Source organism: Ostrea edulis, chromosome 6, assembly GCF_947568905.1.
Source record: "Ostrea edulis chromosome 6, xbOstEdul1.1, whole genome shotgun sequence".
In the NCBI taxonomy this organism is placed as follows: Eukaryota; Metazoa; Mollusca; class Bivalvia; order Ostreida; family Ostreidae; genus Ostrea; species Ostrea edulis.
In genome coordinates this window covers 2,326,666-2,348,555 of record NC_079169.1, presented here as the reverse complement: position 1 = coordinate 2,348,555, position 21,890 = coordinate 2,326,666, and the positions used below count along the sequence as shown (strand labels likewise).

Sequence of the window (21,890 nt, the reverse complement as noted above, 5' to 3'; positions counted from 1 at the left end):
TGACCTTGCCGTTGCTCAGCTGTTGTGAGTTTTAAAAGATTTGATTTATCAATCTTTCTTCCCGTGAAAATTTTGACTCCTTATTGTGGCCTCAACCTAGCCCCAAAGGACCACAACATAAATGAAAATGAAATCGCATAACACAGAGATGCATCAACACCAATATGATTAGCTTGATTTCGCTGTTCTGGATAAGACCAAGGTCATAGATCATGGTATATCTTGCCATAAGAAATAAAGAAAATATGAAAGCTCTTTCTAAAGTAGTTCTCATTAAAAGTAAGTCAAACTGTCAGGTCAAGGTCACAAGGTTAAACACCACAGTATACTAAGGTCTTGCCATAAAGAGCATTTACATACAAGAGGCCCAGGGGCCTTATAGGTCACCTGAGTATCATGTAACAACCTTCCAATGTTTGAATTAGGTTTGTGTTTAAATATAAGAATTTTACTTTTGGATGGAAGAAACATTGAATAGCTATGTGGTCAGCCCCGCCTTTACACCAGAACCCCTGACCCAGGGGCCATAAATTTCAGTTTTGAAAGAAGCATCCTTGATCATCATTATCATACTATTAGTTTGTCTACTTAATACCCAGCAGCAGAGGAGAAGATTTTCAAAGAAATAAAATGCATTTTCAGTATATGATCAATAGGGCCCCACCCTAATACCAGAACCCCTGACCCAGGGGCCATGAATTTCACAATTTTGAAAGATGCATCCTTGCTCATCATAACCATGCTATTGGTTTGTCTACTTAATACCCAAGGACAGAGAAGAAGATTTTCAAAGAAATAATGCATTTTCACTATATGACTTATAGAGCCCCACCCTAGCACCAGAACCCCTGATCCAGGGGTCATGAATTTCACAATTTTTAACAAGAGGTACTGTGAGCAATGCTCACTAAGAATATCCCCCGCTTACCCCAATCTCCCAAAGGGTGTTGGAAATAGGTATAAACTATCTCTTTTCTGAGTGTTGCTACTTCGATGTCCAGTGCGCATGACCTTTGACCTTTTGACCCCAAAATCGATAGGGAACATCTTTCATCCCATGGGTAGTCCATATGTATGATATGGTGACTGTAGGTGGAAAGGATAACGCTTTAGAGCCCGGAAACCATATTGCTACTTCAATGTCCAGTGCGCGTGACCTTTGACCTTTTGACCACAAAATCGATAGGGATCATCTTCATCCCATGGATAGTCCATATATATGATATGGTGACTGTAGGTGGAAAGGATAACGCTTTAGAGCCCGGAAACCATATTGCTACTTCAATGTCCAGTGCGCTTGACCTTTGACCTTTTGACCTCAAAATCAATAGGGAACATCTTCATCCTATGGGTAGTCCATATGTATGATATGGTGACTGTAGGTGGAAAGGATAACACTTTAGAGCCCGGAAACCATATTGCTACTTCGATGTCCAGTGTGCTTGACCTTTGACCTTTTGACCCCAAAATCGATAGGGAACATCTTCATCCCATGGGTAGTCCATATATATGATATGGTGACGGTAGGTGGAAAGGATAATGCTTTAGAGCCCGGAAACCATTGCGTCTACAGACGGACGGACGGACAGACGGACAACCCGATTCCAGTATTCCCCCCACAACTTCTTGCGGGGGGTACAAAGAGGCATCCTTGCTCATCATTACCATGCTATTAGTTTGTCTACTTAATACCCAGAGACAGAGAAGATTTTCAAAGAATTTCTACATTTTCACTATATGACCAATAGAGCCCCACCCTAACACAAGAACCCCTGCCCCAGGGGCCATGAATTTCACAATTTTGGTAGAGGGCTCAACGCTCATTATAATTATGCCCACAGTTTGGCTTCTTGATGTCCAGGAGTAAAGAAGAAGATTTTTTAAAATTACACTCATTTTGATGGTTTTTGCCCCACCCCTCAGGCCCCTGGGGGGCAGGCACCACGAATTTCACAATTTTTGTTCCCCTCCACCCACAGATGCTATATGCCAAAATTGGTTGAAATTGGTTCAGGGGTTTCAGAGAAGAAGCTGAAAATGTTCAAATGTTAACGCACGACGAACGACGACGGACAAAAACAGATAGCAATAGGTCACCTGAATGAATTCAGGTGACCTAAAAATATGAAAGCTTTACCTTAAATAGTTCAGAATATATTGATTACGTCAGGTTTTTAAGAAACTTGGTCAATGTCGCAAGATCAAATACGATCGTATCACAACATCTTGTCAAAGATAATATAAATACAAAATGTGAAAGCCCTGCCTTGAATATTTCCGAAGATATTTTAAAGGTTATGTTTTCTTCAAAGTAGGTTAAATTCCAAGGTACATGTAACAGGGTCAAAGGTATGAAACGAAAGGTCTTGCCACAAGAAATTTATATACAAAGTATTTATGGCATACTCTATAAATAGTTCAGGAAATATCGAATAGGTCCGAGAATTAAAAAGTAGTCCAAGGTCACAAGTTCAAACTTCACGAAATAATAAATCTTGCCATAAAGAATACATATACAAAATACGTAATCCCTAGCTTAAATGGTTCAAGAGATATTCTAAAAGACTTCTTCTATGTATCAGCATGTAACACTTTGATCCCCTAGTGTGGTCCCACAGAGTAGGGACTTGGTAGAACATCTACTTGATCAAGTAATGTAACTTTGTTTGTAAGGGTTTCTGTGAAGTTTAGGAATCCATTATAAGTACGGCAACTCTTCATCATCCATCCTATCGACTGGGATATTGAATGCGTCTAAAACTGAAGCATGATTTTGAAGATTTTCATCTTTTGAAAGGGCACATGGAGTACAAGTTCAATTACCAAAAGTGGAATTAATGCCTAGTTCGTTTAGAATATATACAGTTGTATTAATGAGTGCTGTTACAAGCTTTGTCAGCTGGAACCAATACATATTCCTCATGTAACCTATCCAATTCTTTTTTCACTTCTGATTTACTAAAACACTTTACTAAGGATAGATGGTACGTACTTTTGATTTGATGTGTCTAATACAGGATTTTAATATTCCTCTGATACTTTCTATCCATTCTGACTAAGGGTGTTCTTTTTCATATTTAGCCCATCGTCTAGCATAATGTAAATAAAACTTTGATTCCCTAATGATGCCCCACTCTACTACTGGGGGCTGTGATTTTAACAAACTGGAATCTGCAATATGTTAGGAAGCTTACATGTAAATTTGAACTTTCCTACCCAGTGGTACTCGAGAAGAAGATTTTTAAATGACAACACCCTGTTTTTGCATTTTCGTGATCATCTCCCCCTTTGAAGAGAGCATGGCCCTTCATTTGTACAAACTTGAATCCTTCACCCATGGATGATTTGTAAAAAGTTTGATTGAAATTGTCCCAGTGGTTCTGGAGAAGAAGATGGAACTGTGAAAAGTTTACGGATGGACAGACGACAAAGGGTGATAAGAATTGCTCACTTGAGCAAACGCACCATATTAGATACATTTTCGTAAACGTTTGCCCTTCATGATATCACTAGCGTCCGTCAATTTTCGCAAGAATACGTTCAGTATTATATGTATATGATTTTTGTTTTCAGAAAAAGTGTCCTTCATCTGTACTGTTTTCACGAAAGGTTTTAAGAAGAGAAGTAACGTGGAAAACTTGACAAGTCTACACTGAATTTTACCCTATACATGCTAAATCCAAACTGTACGGGCATGTTATTCGAGTGTTCCACTCCATGCCTGTAGTCCTGTATCAGCGAGACCAGCAACAGGTTTTTTTTGGGTAGACTAGGAGGTTGGTGTTTATGCTCCCCAGCTTTTCTTGACAGCGCTATGGAGATTCTAGAGCACTTACTCAGCAAGTCTAAACTGGATGGACATATCCCACTCGTGCTTCCTGTATAAGACAAATAAAAGGATTGCCGTTAACGAGAGACAACTTTCCCCTTGATAACCAGGTTCACAATATGTTTAGTAAGTGGTTTAGTATGTATCAAATCTAACGTTAGTTGTGAAATAGTGAAACGTGTAATTTGTTTTACTCCGATATAGATGAGAAGGTATAGCTGGTAAATAAAACATATTGAATAAAAATATCATAATGCAACAGGGAAGAAGCGGAATTAATCCCTTCATTGGCATATTGTTACGAAACTAAGAGATCGGCTAATGTCGGTTTAGTTATCTTCATAGTAATATAGGATACTTCACTAAAACCGCCATCTCAATCCTTAACCTCCATTTGAATATCAAGCCATACTACACCTAGGATTGAGCGAGTGTCTACTGTACCAAAGCCGAACTATACTACCCGTTATCCTACCGGAAGTTGAACCAAGGACCTTCAAGGCGATATCGCGACTACTATAATAAAGGTCTAGAGACACAAATAATTTGTATTTCATGTAGCTAGAAGTCATGCTGGCACTTCTTGTCGAATACTCGTTGTATCATTTTTTTAAGAATGACCTTTGTTTGCAAAATAAAGCTATTCAGTTGTAAATGATGACCTCAGTTTGGAGCCACTGGTCACTGGGGTGTAGTTATGCATACTGAGTAGATCTGCTGGTTAGACAACTAATCTCAATACATTAGTCTCAACGGGATCTTGTGGCGAAATTGTTTTAAAATGGGATGGGTAACTTTCACATGTAGTCGCTAGTCAAAATTTCTGTCGTCCACAGGGGTGCGGATCTGGTTTGAGATTCAGCTAGGGATTAAATTTTGAGGGGATACTTGGGGAATAATTTAGGGTTTTATTCCCGATGTCTGCGTTGGCGACTGCGATTCGACACCGATTCAGGTTTAAATGAGTAGATGTTGCACAATGTTCTCCACATCATACATATCTTATTATACATGTGGTTACTGCTTACAGTGTATGATAAGTGATATAGTCTGGTAAGAAGCCCCGTCACTCTGATATGTACATTGTACTGTATAGATAATTAAGGAAATGTGCATATTTGGGGGTCAAATTAAAGGTGAGATACATTTACTAGTACATTAAGGCTAATGCTCTCACTAGTCCATTTTCCATGTTGTTCTATAATCTGTTTCCATCCACCTCTTGGTCGGAAGAAATCTTTTCTAGTGGCAAGAAAGTTGCTCTGTGTAAGTTGCGACACTGAGCCAGAAGAACCATACTTAGAATCTGTTTCTGCAGACGACATTGGCGCACTGTGTGGACGTGAAATGATCACAGAAATGTCTGAGGTACTGTTAGAACTCTCAAGATCAAAAGAAACTCTGGTATTAATCGTATTGCATATCTCTTCTTGTGGATATGAATGGTGTTTTCTGGAAGTGAACATTTGGCATTTGATATGTCCTTGTGTAGTGTGGTCGTACGATATGTATCCTGGGTATGATATGTGAGTGATATTTTCTGATGTCACGGTTGCGTCACCGGTGCTGTGACGCCGGCAATTGTCCATTTTCACGGTGAGATTCGTTTCTGTCACTTTTATTTCGTTGACCCTTTTCTCCGTTTTCTGCACCCTTTCACTGACATAGTTCCTCATTTTCCCATGGTTCTTTGCTTTTAGACTGGACGATTTCCGTTCTGAAAGTCTCGTTTGGGAGTGCAAAATATACACAAGATCGGACACGTTTTCAGCCTTACACGTATACGATCGCTCCACGCTGAATCCTTCCGCACGATAGGGTTCAGTTGCACTACAAATTATTAATCCTCCAAAATTACATTGAAAATCATTCAATGTCATCCAGTATTCGTTGTTCTCTTTGTTTTTCCGTGGGGAATATTTCTCTAAAAATTCCTTGTTAATGGTGATCCATGAGGAGGCATCACTGGAATAATAAGTTTGCTTAATTTGATATGTTTTTCTCTCATATGATTCTTTATGCAAGATTAAAAATCAATTAAGCATTCCTACAAAAGTAGGTCGCATTGGAGATTATCTTAAAATCAATATCTATAATGCATGGTAGAAATAATAAGTAATATTGTGTGCCAATGTCTTAGATGAAAAGAGTGTAATTAGTCATTAAGAAATTACACGCATATACATCACTGCTGCGGAAAAAGCTGATCATTTATCGTCTTTTTTTGGGGGGGAGGGACTACTTCATCGAGATAGCACTTTAAAATTCAATACCCATGCACTTCGTTTTTCTTTGGAAAGAGACTTTACAGCAATACCTGTCAGAGAACTTGCCATTCCACTTTGGTTCACCAGAGAAAAAACATCTGAGTCTCACAACCTCTACTTCTCTTCCGTCAATTAGTGGAAACTTTCAAATCAAGATCATTGAAATAGATAAAACATCATGCTTAATGACACAAAGGACGGCTTATAATGCAAACTTTCTACTATCTGTGATAAGAAAACACAATGCGGCTAATCAACTTGAAATTTCCGTTGGTATAGCCATAGTTACGGTCTTACAAGTTCTAACTATCTCTTTATGTTACAGGATATTTAGAGAAAATCGTGACTTCCCCGCAAAAACAGGTGATATGATTTCCCCTGCTGTTTTAGATGATTTCCTGGGTCATTCTTGATAATTTGACACTGACGAGAGGATGTATCATATCAACTTAAAGGCAATAGTTAAACATGATACGTACTGCGTGCATTACTTTGGTCAGCTCAGTGTCGCTTCTGTTTATGATCATTTATACAAACATGTAAAGCTAAAGTTGTACATGCAAATACACCTTCGTGAAAGGTGAAGTTAATGAGCAGTGATCAACCTCATATCTTATTACAACACTGTAGCAATGTTAACTTCATTATAATCCACCATACAGAGTTCTTTGAATGAGTTGCATACTTGAATTCTCCTGGAAATAATTTTACAACCTTGTGAAACACAGAACAACAAGACCAAGATATTGATTAATTATGGCTCCCGCGTGAAATCGGTATCTAGTTTACAATGACATGTCAACAACACCTGATCCCACCTTGGTGTTTCAAGGGGTCGGTGTTTACTCTGTTCTATGGAGGATCATGAGATTGATCGCTGTTCGTTATCTTCACCATTTAAATCAAAGACAATCCTTTGTGTCTCTATACGTGTGTAGCTTTTGGTTCAGAATGTTTTATAAGGGCTGTTGAAACGAAGCAATGTATATAGGGGGAAATGAATACTATTTAAAATGATGCCTACCTTTGAGACTGCTGTTACAAGGTGAAGATAGCGTTTGCTGTCCACATCGTTAGCTACATCTTCTTTCTGTAAAAAACAAACAAAAACAAAAAACTCTCGTGTTTTAAAATATTCTTGTGTTTCAGTTTCTCCATAGTTTGAGAACAAACCATGTACATTAACTTATGAAACTAGAAATATGTCCATAAAGACTATTGTGGTTCTTGAGAAGAAAATTTTCAAATAGTTTTCCTATATATAAAACCGATGATGCACTCTGAACCCTCCCTGAAGAGACCGGAACCCCATTTCACCCAAGATGCTTCGTGACATGTTTGTTGAAATTGGTGGAGTGGTTCTTGAGAAACTTGTACTTAATTTGATAGTCATGAAAATGTGTGAAAACTGTATTAGATCACGGATTTCATTTGAAACTGTATTAGATCACGGATTTCATTTGAAACTTGTTTTATCTTTTATCTTTTATAGTACAGAGTGTGAAGGTTTATATCGATCCTAACCAACTATATTTTACATGTGATTAAACGAACAGGAGACCTGACCACACCGTCTTATATAACCAGTTTAATCATTTTCTCATACCACTATTGATATTTTTTTCGTTCATATCATTATCATCATTTAATTTGACTAAACTTGCAGTCTTCTGGGGGAAAATATCTACAGTAGAATTACTAATTCTGGAGTCGTGTCGAACCTTGTATAGAGTATACTAGTGTATGCATAAAACAAGTTAGTGTACCTATAATAACACATTAAAATGTTGTTAATATCAAACGTTCCGGACGTTGATTCCTAAACTGTGCATTTTAGGACCTATTTACTATCTGCAGTGCTAAGAGTTTATCAATTACACGAGCAATGAACTCATCTAATCAAGAGGCCTAAGGCATAAACGTTACCTTTTGACCTCCGATCGGACCGGGGAATCTATGTAATGCATTCTCCTTCAATTTAGTAATTAATCATAAGAATCAACTACTATTTATAAAAGTATATTCATAAAGCATGTGCCATTTATCAAGGATATTTTCGAGGCATCGCAAAAGGACAATGTCTGAAAACATCATCGTGTTACTTAGACTCGTGCTTCTAGAAACCTTTCACAAGAATTTTATCCGATTCTATATGATAATATATATCTAAGAATTCTTAATATGGGTAACTCAACACAAGATTAAAACAGTTTCTTTTTCGTCAGTTTAAAATTTAGAGGTGGTGACATCTTAGATTGACTATTTCTTTGTTTTACGCTCCGTTCACTCGATTTATATCCCGAGGGGATTCAGGTTAGAATAGGTCTTCGGTACCCCTTGCTTCTCGTAAGAGGCGACGAAATGGGGCAGTCCTTCAGATGAAACCACAAAAACCGAGACCCCGTGTCACAGCACGTGTGGCACGATAAAGATCCCTTCCTGCTCATAGACCGTATGTGCCGAGCATAGTCCTAGATTTTGCAGCCCTTCAACGACAATGGTGACGTCTCCATATAAGTGAAAAATTCTTAAGAGGGACAGTTAATTAATTTCGTTTTGAAAAACACACGAGGGCATGAACTGCAAAGCTTCACACGTGTGTTTTATGAAGCACTTGAAGTATGTCGCAGTACATGCTGTCATGTACACTTATTTTCAATACTGAAAGTTATTTCTTAAATGAACCACATTACTGAGTATCTAGTGTTACTCTGTTACGTGCACAATTATTTTATTCCAACTTAGCGGCAACGCATTGTCAGGGACAATGCTAAACAGCGAGGTGGGCGTACTGACAGATTCCGATATGACTCCAACATCTTGAGACGTGGGAGGACATTAACCACCTTACCCATTCAAAGTTGAAGCCAGATCGTGTCAGCCTTTTCTCGTTTCTCCAGCAGACGACCAGTGATCGGTTAACAACTGAACTATAGAGGGTATAAAAGAACTGCTCCGGTGGGTTGACGTCAGGAGTAAAGTACTCACAAATGGCGCCGGTTAGATCTGTCAAGGCATCCAATACATCACCATATTCTATTGTTTCATACGCTTTGTTGAACCTGGAAGAAAATCGGTACACATACACATCGATAATGATCACCTGGGCCTTGCATGCCTGGATTTCTTTTCAGAATATGTGTATTGTAAATACATCATTCGCACATCATTCATTACTCTACTTCTAAGGCCTCTGACAGTACAACAAGCTCTCAGGTATAGCTTTAGTTTTCATTGTACATTTAATGAACATGAATCATTATTGATAATGCCCAAATCTTCCACTTCGATGTTACCATTTTGGCAGACTAAACATGCTTATGTGAAGACTTCATGCACTTACTTGGCATATGCCTTTTCCAAAAGGGCTCCCCAGAATTCGGGAGGCTGTCCCTGTGCATTACAATACATAAGTTTGCCATCAAGAACAGGAAGGTGGTCATCGATCGTAGTTTCAACCCACTGTCCAAATCGCCAAATGTTGAAACGAAAAGCACCTACAGATAAAACGTACAGACGGTATGAGACGACAGCAGGGAGACTTTCTTATACTAACAGAGAGACAGAGAGAGATGGAGGAGGGTAGAGAGATGGAGAGGAGAGAGAGAGAGAGAGAGAGAGAGAGAGAGAGAGAGAGAGAGAGAGAGAGAGAGAGAGAAAGGAGAAATAGAGCCAGAGATTAAAAAAGGGAGACGAGGAAGGGGAGAGAGAGAGTAAAGGATAGAAAGACGAGGAAGGTGAGAGTAAAGGAAAGAGAGACGAGGAAGGGGAGAGAGAGTAAAAGAGAGAGAGAGACGAGGAAGGGAGAATAAAGGAGAGAGAGACGAGGAAGGGGAGAGAGTAAAAGAGAGAGAGACGAGGAAGGGGAGAGTAAAGGAGAGAGAGACGAGGAAGGGGAGAGAGTAAAGGAGAGAGAGACGAGGAAGGGGAGAGAGAGTAAAGGAGAGAGAGACGAGGAAGGGGAGACATAGTAAAGGAGAGAGAAAGACGAGGAAGGGGAGAGAGAGTAAAGGAGAAAGAGACGAGGAAGGGGAGAGAGAGAGTAAAGGAGAGAGAGACGAGGAAGGGGAGAGTAAAGGAGAGAGAGACGAGGAAGGGGAGAGAGTAAAGGAGAGAGAGACGAGGAAGGGGAGATATAGTAAAGGAGAGAGAGTAAAGGAGAGAGAGACGAGGAAGGGGAGAGAGTAAAGGAGAGAGAGACGAGGAAGGGGAGAGAGAGTAAAGGAGAGAGAGACGAGGAAGGGGAGAGTGAGTAAAGGGGAGAGAGAGACGAGGAAGGGGAGAGAGAGTAAAGGAGAGAGAGACGAGGAAGGGGAGATATAGTAAAGGAGAGAGAAAGACGAGGAAGGGGAGAGAGAGTAAAGGAGAAAGAGACGAGGAAGGGGAGAGAGAGTAAAGGAGAAAGAGACGAGGAAGGGGAGAGAGAGTAAAGGAGAGAGAGACGAGGAAGGGGAGAGAGTAAAGGAGAGAGAGACGAGGAAGGGGAGAGAGAGTAAAGGAGAGAGAGACGAGGAAAGGGAGAGTAAAGGAGAGAGAGACGAGGAAGGGGAGAGAGAGTAAAGGAGAGAGAGACGAGGAAGAGGAGAGAGAGACGAGGAAGGGGAGAGTGAGTAAAGGAGAGATAGACGAGGAAGGGGAGATATAGTAAAGGAGAGAGAAAGACGAGGAAGGGGAGAGAGAGTAAAGGAGAGAGAGACGAGGAAGGGGAGAGAGAGTAAAGGAGAAAGAGACGAGGGAGGGGAGAGAGAGAGTAAAGGAGAGAGAGACGAGGAAGGGGAGAGAGATTAAAGGAGAGAGAGACGAGGAAGGGGAGAGAGAGTAAAGGAGAGAGAAACGAGGAAGGGGAGAGAGAGTAAAGGAGAGAGAGACGAGGAAGGGGAGATATAGTAAAGGAGAGAGAGACGAGGAAGGGGAGAGAGAGTAAAGGAGAAAGAGACGAGGAAGGGGAGATATAGTAAAGGAGAGAGAGACGAGGAAGGGGAGAGAGAGTAAAGGAGAGAGAGACGAGGAAGGGAGAGTAAAGGAGAGAGAGACGAGGAAGGGGAGAGAGTAAAGGAGAGAGAGAGACGAGGAAGGGGAGAGAGAGTAAAGGAGAGATAGACGAGGAAGGGGAGATATAGTAAAGGAGAGAGAAAGACGAGGAAGGGGAGAGAGAGTAAAGGAGAGAGAGACGAGGAAGGGGAGAGAGAGTAAAGGAGAAAGAGACGAGGGAGGGGAGAGAGAGAGTAAAGGAGAGAGAGACGAGGAAGGGGAGAGAGATTAAAGGAGAGAGAGACGAGGAAGGGGAGAGAGAGTAAAGGAGAGAGAAACGAGGAAGGGGAGAGAGAGTAAAGGAGAGAGAGACGAGGAAGGGGAGATATAGTAAAGGAGAGAGAGACGAGGAAGGGGAGAGAGAGTAAAGGAGAAAGAGACGAGGAAGGGGAGATATAGTAAAGGAGAGAGAGACGAGGAAGGGGAGAGAGAGTAAAGGAGAGAGAGACGAGGAAGGGAGAGTAAAGGAGAGAGAGACGAGGAAGGGGAGAGAGTAAAGGAGAGAGAGAGACGAGGAAGGGGAGAGAGAGTAAAGGAGAGAGAGACGAGGAAGGGGAGAGAGAGTAAAGGAGAGAGAGACGAGGAAGGGGAGAGAGAGTAAAGGAGAAAGAGACGAGGAAGGGGAGATAGAGTAAAGGAGAGAGAGACGAGGAAAGGGAGAGTAAAGGAGAGAGAGAGACGAGGAAGGGGAGAGAGAGTAAAGGAGAGAGAGACGAGGAAGGGGAGAGAGAGACGAGGAAGGGGAGAGAGTAAAGGAGAGAGAGAAAGATGCGGAAGAGGAGAGATAGAGCGAGAGAGTAAAAGAGGGAGACGGGGAAGGGGAGGGCGAGGGGCAGAGAGAGATCAATAGTAATTTACTACTTGGAACTCATAAATGATATTGCAATACAAAGAGTTATATAGAGACTTTGAAAACCACGACAAACAAAAGAGAACAATTTACTCTTTAATAATATTTAAACATTCTATTTTGATATTTTTCACTTTGATATTGCCTAATTTCAACAGATTATAGGGAAAATAGCATAGCTGCTGTATTTAACAAGAGTTGTCAGAGGACAACATAGCTCGCTGGGAAGCATGACTCTACTTAACTTAACGTTCAAAAAGTTAAAGTATTTGAAAAATATGCCAAAGTCCAAGGTTACTAGGTCAAACATTTTGTTACCATATTAAAGGCTTGGTCATGAGGCATCTAAATATGATATATCAAATCCCTATTCCCTTGGTTCAAAAGTAGGTCAAAGTCCAAGGTCAACAGTTCTGGTAACAAAAGAAATGTCCTCTAATGAGGCATCTATATATGAAACATCAAAATCCTATCACTCTTGGTTCTAAAGATATAACGATGGTTAAAGTTTTTGAACAGTAGGTCAAAGTTCAAGGTAAAGGTCATTAGGTCAAATTTCTTCTACCAAAACAAAGGTCTCTTTATGAGGCATCTATTTGTAAATTATCAAAGCCCTATCCCTATCAGTTCAATAGATATAGCCCAGGTTAAAGTTTTTTAATGGAGGTCAAAGTCCAGGGCCACAGTCCTGATACCACAACAAAGGTCTCTTCATGAGGCATCTATATAAGTGAAATATCAAAACCAATTCCCTCTTGGTTCAAAGGATATAGCCCAAGTTAAAGTTTTTGAATATTTGGTCACAGTCCAAGGTCAAAAGTTCTGGTACCAAAACAAAGGTCTCCTTATGAGGCATCTATATGTAAAATATTAAAACCTTACCCCTACCCCTTGGTTTAAAAGATATAGCCCAGGTTAAAGTTTTTAAATAGTAGGTCAAAGTCCAAGGTCACTATGCCAAAAATAAAGGTCTTTTCATGAGGCATCGATATATCTAAACCCTATCCCCTTGGTTCAAAAGATCTAGCCCAGGTTAAGTTTTTCCTTAAAGTGTGACGCCGACGTCGACACCGGGGTCATGACAATAGCTCTCCGGACAGTCGTCCCGGCGAGCCAAAAAGTACAGCAGTTGTGCATATATTACCCGATGCTTGTACAATGGGAGCTCAGGCAGATTCATTTTGTAATTCTATAAAAAATTATCATAAATCAAAATGCAATATTATCTAGATCAATTTTCTTATCTTTCCATAAGCCCTATATCATTCCTACGCATTTTAAAACGTCCATCTTCTAAAGATAGACAAAATGGTCAATTAATTGTTAGAATTTGCTGACATGATATCTAATTAGCAGACACAAGGTCGCAGTCATCAACAAAATACCCCACTTCTTTACTGAAATAATGCATACAACATTTTCGTTGAACATCGAATGACATGCAATTCTTGTTTCGAAACACAAAAGGGGATTTAATTTCTTGAAGCTAAACATGAACTGAAATTAGGCACAAATTATGACCTCTTTACAGAGATGTCTCTATCATGTACATATACAATCAATAATTACCAAATCAAGAGGATGGCAGTGATAAACACTAACATATAATGTTCGTTCTCATTGGGAAAAATATCGAGCGAAAATGTCAAGAACTCGCGCATTATGTACATGCAATGCGCGTGTTGTATTGTCATCGTTGTTGGCAAGCTCTGTTTCAGCAAGCCATCGATGCACATTTATTTGGAGTTTCGATTGACCATATATATCAAGAAAATCATATTCTTCTTGAAGAGTTATTTTAAAGTTGGTATGATATATGTAATTGATCTTTTTGATTCTGATGGCAACTTCAAAAGTTTCAAGGCACTCAGCGATTCAGGTATCAAAACAAATATTGTAGAATATGCAGGTCTTAGACAGGCAATCATAGAAAGAACTAGACATGTAAATATAAAAGAAATTAGAAAAAAAAATATGCCTTTTATTCCTAAATCAATTTCTATATTTTTTAAAAATGAAAAGGGCTGCAAAGATATGTACAATGTTTTAATTGATAAAAAACGGGTACCAATTACTTCAGTATCAAAATGAGTTGAGAATGGTGATCTGTTTAATGAGATAGAATGGAATAAAATATTTGAGCTCCCCTTTAAGGTAACACAAGAGTCAAAGTGTCAATGGTTACAATTTCAAATACTTCATAGAATAATTCCTACCAATAATTATCTTTTTAAACTTAAATTAATAGACTCCCCCATTTGTACATTTTGCAAAAGTAACATAGAAACAATTGATCACTTGTTTGTAGAATGTTTTGAAGTAAAGGAGATCTGGTGTGCAATTGAAGACTGGTTTCTCAATAAAAAACCCACCAATTATATGTGATAGACAAGCCATACTATTTGGCAAATACAATAACAGAAACTTATACAAAGTACAAAATTTACTAATACTTATTGTTAAGTATTACATATTTGCAAGTAGGTATAAAATGGCTCCAAAACTAAATGTTTGTGCTGTCAAAAAACATATCATTGATAGATTTTATATAGAAAAATCTATGTTGCTAAAAAGCTGAAAATATATAGAATATGAGAAATACTGGCAGAATATATGTGATTTGCTTTAATTATGTACAGTTAACAAATAACAATTGCTTTATGTGAAATGATTGAGACTGATCAGTAAACCAGGCAAAATTCTTCCCCTTACTCCCCTTATCTCTCTCTCTCTCTCCCTGTCTCTCCTTCTCTCTCCCCATCTTCTCGAAATTAAATACCTTTCACATTATACATGTACATATGCACTCCTAAATATACACATATATGTTTGTACTTGCTTAAAATATGTATATACTATATTATCATGTATTGTTAATATGTAAATGTTTATTTATTGTGAAAGCAAAAAAATAAATGAATTACAAAAAAAAAATTCATTTTAGTAATATACATGTATATATTTATCAAGTTATATAGTAATTTCCACGCTTATACTTATCATTTTAAAAAGTCCTTATTTTTGTTTTTGTTATGTAAACACCTGCATGCACCTGGCCTGTTTTCCTCTATTCTCACGCTGTTTACTGTCATTAAGGCTTTACATTCTGTCAATGTTGTTATATTGGAATGGTAAAGAACAATTCCGTAATCAGTAGGTTAGCAGACTGTTTTTCGTTACTATTATATGTAATATTATTCAGACATACCATATGCCACAGGGGCTAAGCCCGTTTTGGGCCCGAACTCTGTGATACCATCACAGAGTTTGGGCCCAAAACGGGCTTAGCTCCTATGTTAGCCTGTAGTCAGTTTGTAACTTGTTTAATATTTTAAAGTAATTATATACAGAATACATGTCTAGTGTGTATGCATTATGAAGTATATAACGAGTAAGGGACCCATGCTTTCATTCATTGTTTTTCTATATCTTATATATGATACCAAAAAAATATACATATATTCATGTTGTAATACAATAGGTGTTGTCAATGTCAGTTTGAAAGGTCTGTACTTTTTGGGAGAAATGAAGTACATTGAAATAGCATAAATTCATTACTGAGAGAAAACGTGATATATATGTATGTAAATGCATCGGTGTGGGATTACTGGATGCACGCCGCTAAATTTGTGAACGTCAGGGCCGTAAATTAACCTTCAATTTGGAGGAGGCAGGAAATTAGGCGGGGAGCACATTTTGTGCACACTGAACACGTTTCGTGCAAAATCCTTGATTCTAGGGCCTTCTAAGATGTTACTTGACTAACTCATTCTAAAAGAAAGATTTGGAATGCTTTTTAAGGGAGGTATCATGTTCTTAGTTATTGGAAACAACATAAATTCTAATGAACTTTAAATTTTAATTTTTTTTGGCTCAAAAGTTGGAGGAGGCAGCTGCCTCCTCCGCCTCCATGTAATTTACGGCCCTGAACGTGTATTTTGGTTTGAGACAATCTAATTAAAATCAGATCCTAGAATACGCTCACAATTGCTACTTACACAGAGTATCTCAATATGAGTGAAAAATTCTCGACGGGACGAAAAACAACAATTAATCAGAGCATCAATTGCACTGCAGTACTCTGTAGTATAGCTAATTACAAACCAAACGCGACCATACCAATAAAGGGATGTGAAACTTACAGCTAGGATTGTCCTCACATTTCATGCACTAGTATATTTCAGTGCCGTTGCAATTAAACACTGCTACAGGATGTGTCGGTACTAGATGTGGAAACCCATGTCTGTTTAAATTGCAAGAGTGAACACTCAGCTCAATGACGACATGAAACAAATACATGTACGTGGAATATCCCCGTTTAGAATAAAAATGGATGGAACTTTCTTTTCAAGTATTCGTGTGCAATTTCCTAGCAAAATATGTGCGCTACAGAATAAAAGTACGATTTCATTCTCATTAACAAATCGTGAAGTATCTAATTAAACACTGGCCCCACGGATTACTGGAATTAATTTACCACCACATTAATTTACCATCGTATAAATCCTCAGATTCCAAACATCTATTGTCAGCAACAATAATCCTGAGATATGTTATATACCAAGACCTTTCATGACTATTCCTTTTAAAATTTTCCTTATAAATCGAATGCATTTTGATAAAGTTAAATATCAGATCTTTATGTCAGCCCCACACGATAATGTAGACCATCCTCCTGTGAATAAGCTCGTATTTTTCCAGTTCGTGATAATATATCATACTATTAGGATAATTCAGTTCCCAGAGAAATGAAATCAGCTTTGTTAAGGATGGTGTTACAGATTTAAGCTCATTTCTAAACATCCGTCTTATTGGCCTTTTGGTACAATCAGCACTATATCTTTACAAGTCCGTGTTTGAAAGTCGTTCTACCCCCTCCTCTCCCCAAATCATTTGATGATCACTCAACAGTGTTGTATTTTACTGGAAAACTATGAAATTTTAAATGTACTGAGTTTATAAGATGATTTTGCTGCTATAGACGCATCAGATCAAGAAGCAATAATCAAGATCTCTCTAGACCAACTTCACCATTTGAACACAACTCAGATTTGTCAACTCTGGTTCCATAAAACTCTATTATTCACTCTGTCGATAGTTTCAACTTGAGAAAATTTAGTAGGATTTCTTTTGTAATTGCTTTAAATGTGAGTAAGCCCAATGAAGGACAAAGATATTGTCCATGTATATTTTTGTTTGATGTTTTCATGGTGGTTCTTGTGAAATACATACTGAGTGTAGGAAATACTTTTATTTTTACTAAGCATTTAGATACATGTATGATGTTGGAATTCTAAAAATCGTAGTGTGTAATTCTTACAAAGAAGACTAAAGCCACGTCTTTCATGTTCAAAGAAAATGATTTCTGCATTGAACATTGTAGAGATCTGGAATGACTAAGGTATCACTTCTGTAAAGCAACACATTTTGGAGATATGGTTTTCAATTTCGTGTTCTTTAATCGATTTCAAAATTAAAGGGAAAGGCAACCCAAAATATTTTTACATGATAAATGATAGGATTAATCATATGATAAAGATTTGTCATACAGTTATGTTGATATATGGTCTAGATATGCTTCAGTATTAATTTGAAAACGTCAAAAATTGAAATTCCCGCGATCTATAGAGGCTGTCATGATGTGCAATTCTTTTGTAATCAAGACCACAAAAATAAATAATTTTGACGTCACACCGTCTGTTCCGGTTTTGGTGAGATTCTAAGATCATCCACAGGTGCTTGGGTTCACCCCTCTCCCTCCGAATAAGCTACATGAGTTGATTTAATTATTTTTTTCTTGAAAATATTTCTAATGCATGTCAACAACGTCTTGCATACCCATAAAGTCCAAAATACGTCTTTTAAAGAAATAAAATACCCCCACTGGTTCTTATAAAAGAACTTGATATGTTGTACGGTGTGACCGTTGAGACGAGCGAAGCCCATTAACATCTTGCAACACGACTTATAGGCATTTTATCCGCATCTTCATTTAACGCGGGAAATATAACACGGTGGGTGTAAACATGCAGTTACATTAAGACGTCATATTAGCTGCAACGTTTTTCTTCTTCTCTCAAACCAAGCAAAAATAAAACGTTTGAAGCTATGAGATAGCTTGTCTGAAATTTAAAAACGTTTATGGTGTTTTCTAAACAATATAATTAGTTTAATTACGGGTTTGTCAATGAAGTATACCGCAGTGACGGCGACATTTTTCCGGAGGCATTATGGGTAGTCCCAAAAAAGGTTATTTTTCGAAATTCCCTACTCAACCAAGTCATTTCAAAAGAATAGACTACGTAAACTGTGGATTCATCATTTGCGTAATTCGAGACATTTGTATGAAGAACGTGTACCGTCTGCCTGGTCTGCGACTCGACTGAACGTCTTCTTTTACTCAATTTCTTCTTGCGAAAGAACGGGATCAAATCTATACGGCTCTAAACTTAACTGTTCGTGACTTGTCATGTTTACAGTGCTGCTGATGAAATAAACCGGAATAGACGGTGTGACGTCATAAATTAAACTCCAATGGCCACTCTCTTAGCGGCGGGTAATTTAAAATACATGATAGATTAATATTGATTTAATTGTTAAGCAAGGATTTTTGTAGTTAAAGACTGTCAATTACGATATCATTAAGTGATACTTTATTCATAAAAGCAACTATGTGGTTAGGGTTGCCTTTCCCTTTAATTATTAAGGTGCAAATTTCAACATGCACTGCAATACGTAAAACAAATAAAAGGCTGTAAAATCAATCTACAATTTTATCTATTTGACTTCAGGATATATGCTACGATCAAATAGTTTTATTAGTGAATATCATCGATTTAATTTTGTTGCAAACTTGAATAGCATATGTAAAAATCCAGGTTTATGAATATGCTACATAACTTTCCAATTATTGCAGCCATAAACCGTTATATTTGCAGTTTGATGAGATAATTAATTATTATTCTTTAATGATTGTCGAATACACAGTTGTATCATATATCCTGAAGTAGATCTGTAAATGCCTTGTTAGACGTACCGATATACTCCTCGTCGAAGTTCTGTTCACAGTTTCTGTAACCAGGTATGACCTTTTCCATATAACGAACCGCTAACGACAACACCCGGATAGCTGCTTCAAACCACCCACGCTTCTTAAAATGTTTCCATGGAAACGGTGTATTCCATACACCACACACGCCTGCGAAGGTGCCGTTTGGATATATCTCCTAAATTAAGTGCGGTGTAAACTTTAATACATCAGTAATTATCATTAATTAAAGCTATTGAGGCTTCTGTTTCAACACTATTAATATATCTGATATAAAACGAAGTTTTAAAGTTCAACGTACTGTGATTCATTCACGGTGACGTCATCAAAAAGACTCGTACATACAGTATACTTATAAACAGTTATATATACGTACATAGTTATATATACGTACATACAGTTATATATACGTACATACAGTTATATATATGTACATACAGTTATATATATGTACATACAGTTATATATATGTACATACAGTAATATATATGTTCATACAGTTATATATATGTACATACAGTTATATATATGTACATACAGTTATATATACGTACATACAGTTATATATATGTATATACAGTTATATCTACGTACATACAGTTAGATATATGTACATAGTTATATATATGTACATACAGTTATATATGTGTAGGCCTACATACAGTTATATATATGTACATACAGTTATATATATGTACATGCAGTTATATATATGTACATACAGTTATATATGTGTACATACAGTTATATATTTGTACATACAGTTATATATGTGTACATACAGTTATATATATGTACATACAGTTATATATACGTACATACAGTTATATATACGTACATACAGTTATATATATGTATATACAGTTATATCTACGTACATACAGTTAGATATATGTACATAGTTATATATATATCATTTATGTACATACAGTTATATATATGTACATACAGTTATATATTTGTACATACAGTTATATATGTGTACATACAGTTATATATGTGTACATACAGTTATATATACGTACATACAGTTATATATATGTATATACAGTTATATCTACGTACATACAGTTAGATATATGTACATAGTTATATATATGTACATACAGTTATATATACGTACATACAGTTATATATACGTACATACAGTAATATATACGTACATACAGTTATATATGTGTACATACAGTTATATATATGTACATACAGTTATATATATGTACATACAGTTATATATATGTACATACAGTTAGATATATGTACATACAGTTATATATACGTACATACAGTTATATATATGTACATACAGTTATATATACGTACATACAGTTATATATATGTACATACAGTTATATATATGTACATACAGTTATATATATGTACATACAGTTATATATACGTACATACAGTTAGATATATGTACATACAGTTATATATATGTACATACAGTTATATATATGTACATACAGTTATATATATGTACATACAGTTATATATATGTACATACAGTTATATATACGTACATACAGTTATATATACGTACATACAGTTATATATACGTACATACAGTAATATATGTGTACATACAGTTATATATATGTACATACAGTTATATATATGTACATACAGTTATATATATGTACATACAGTTAGATATATGTACATAGTTATATATATATGTACATACAGTTATATATACGTACATACAGTTATATATACGTACATACAGTTATATATACGTACATACAGTAATATATACGTACATACAGTTATATATATGTACATACAGTTATATATGTGTACATACAGTTATATATACGTACATACAGTTATATATACGTACATACAGTTATATATATGTATATACAGTTATATCTACGTACATACAGTTAGATATATGTACATAGTTATATATATGTACATACAGTTATATATGTGTACATACAGTTATATATGTGTACATACAGTTATATATACGTACATACAGTTATATATATGTACATACAGTTATATATACGTACATACAGTTATATATATGTACATACAGTAATATATGTGTACATACAGTTATATATGTGTACATACAGTTATATATGTGTACATACAGTTACATATACATGTATGTACATAGTTATATATTATATGTGTACATACAGTTATATATACGTACATACAGTTACTGTATGTAATTTCAATTTCGCGGTGCTAAAAGTTCGCGGTTTTTCATATTGGTCTAATTGCGGTGATTTTCTTTTCGCAGAATTCAAATTTTATGACATGTTCAAAACGTATTGTGTCACACTTGCAAAATGATTGCGGTTGTTTTAATTTCGTGGAAAAATCCCCCGACCGCGAACATAGCTAAATCAAAACCACCGCAATAATTTCGCCATCTACATTATATATTATATAATTATAATATACATGTATATAAGTGCACTAGAATTAACCATTGCACGTATGTTGACAGGTCATTGACGAAGCAAATGATGAATAAACCATTCTAACAAATGATGAATAAACCATTCTAACAAATGATGAAAACATACATATCTACATGCATACGTACCCACTTAAAAGCACAAAACAATCAATTGTTAACGCCTCTACTATTCTAATTTTCTCCCGAATAGTTTTGTTTTTGTACTGGTATGTTGTTTTACGTCCTATTTGAGAATTTTTCACTCATGAACTGACTTCACCAGTTGAAAGTGAAGTGCCACAAACATTGACCTTACGCATAACGCTTACGACCGTAGCAACGAAAGTTGCTTATCACGGGACCTCATTTATAAGGTCGTATTCAAAAGACTCTTAATGCAGGGCGCTTAGCGAAGTCTCTACCTCAGGTTTGACGCGGCGCTG

The 21,890-nt window shown here is 36.8% G+C and overlaps 1 protein-coding gene across 1 annotated transcript in view; it reads right to left on the bottom strand.

Annotated features, from left to right (window-relative positions):
* The window catches only part of LOC125648166 (calpain-3-like), a 41,362-nt gene that overhangs the window by 5,166 nt on the left and 14,306 nt on the right, over positions 1-21,890 (bottom strand). Inside the window, exons 3-9 of the mRNA XM_048875108.2 lie at positions 19,014-19,203; positions 9,440-9,593; positions 8,948-9,158; positions 7,121-7,186; positions 6,147-6,238; positions 5,007-5,794; positions 3,664-3,878 (exon numbers count right to left, since the gene is read on the bottom strand). Of these exons, the coding sequence (XP_048731065.2) occupies positions 3,664-3,878; positions 5,007-5,794; positions 6,147-6,238; positions 7,121-7,186; positions 8,948-9,158; positions 9,440-9,593; positions 19,014-19,203 (1,716 nt within the window). The remainder of the gene's footprint in view (positions 1-3,663; positions 3,879-5,006; positions 5,795-6,146; positions 6,239-7,120; positions 7,187-8,947; positions 9,159-9,439; positions 9,594-19,013; positions 19,204-21,890) is intronic.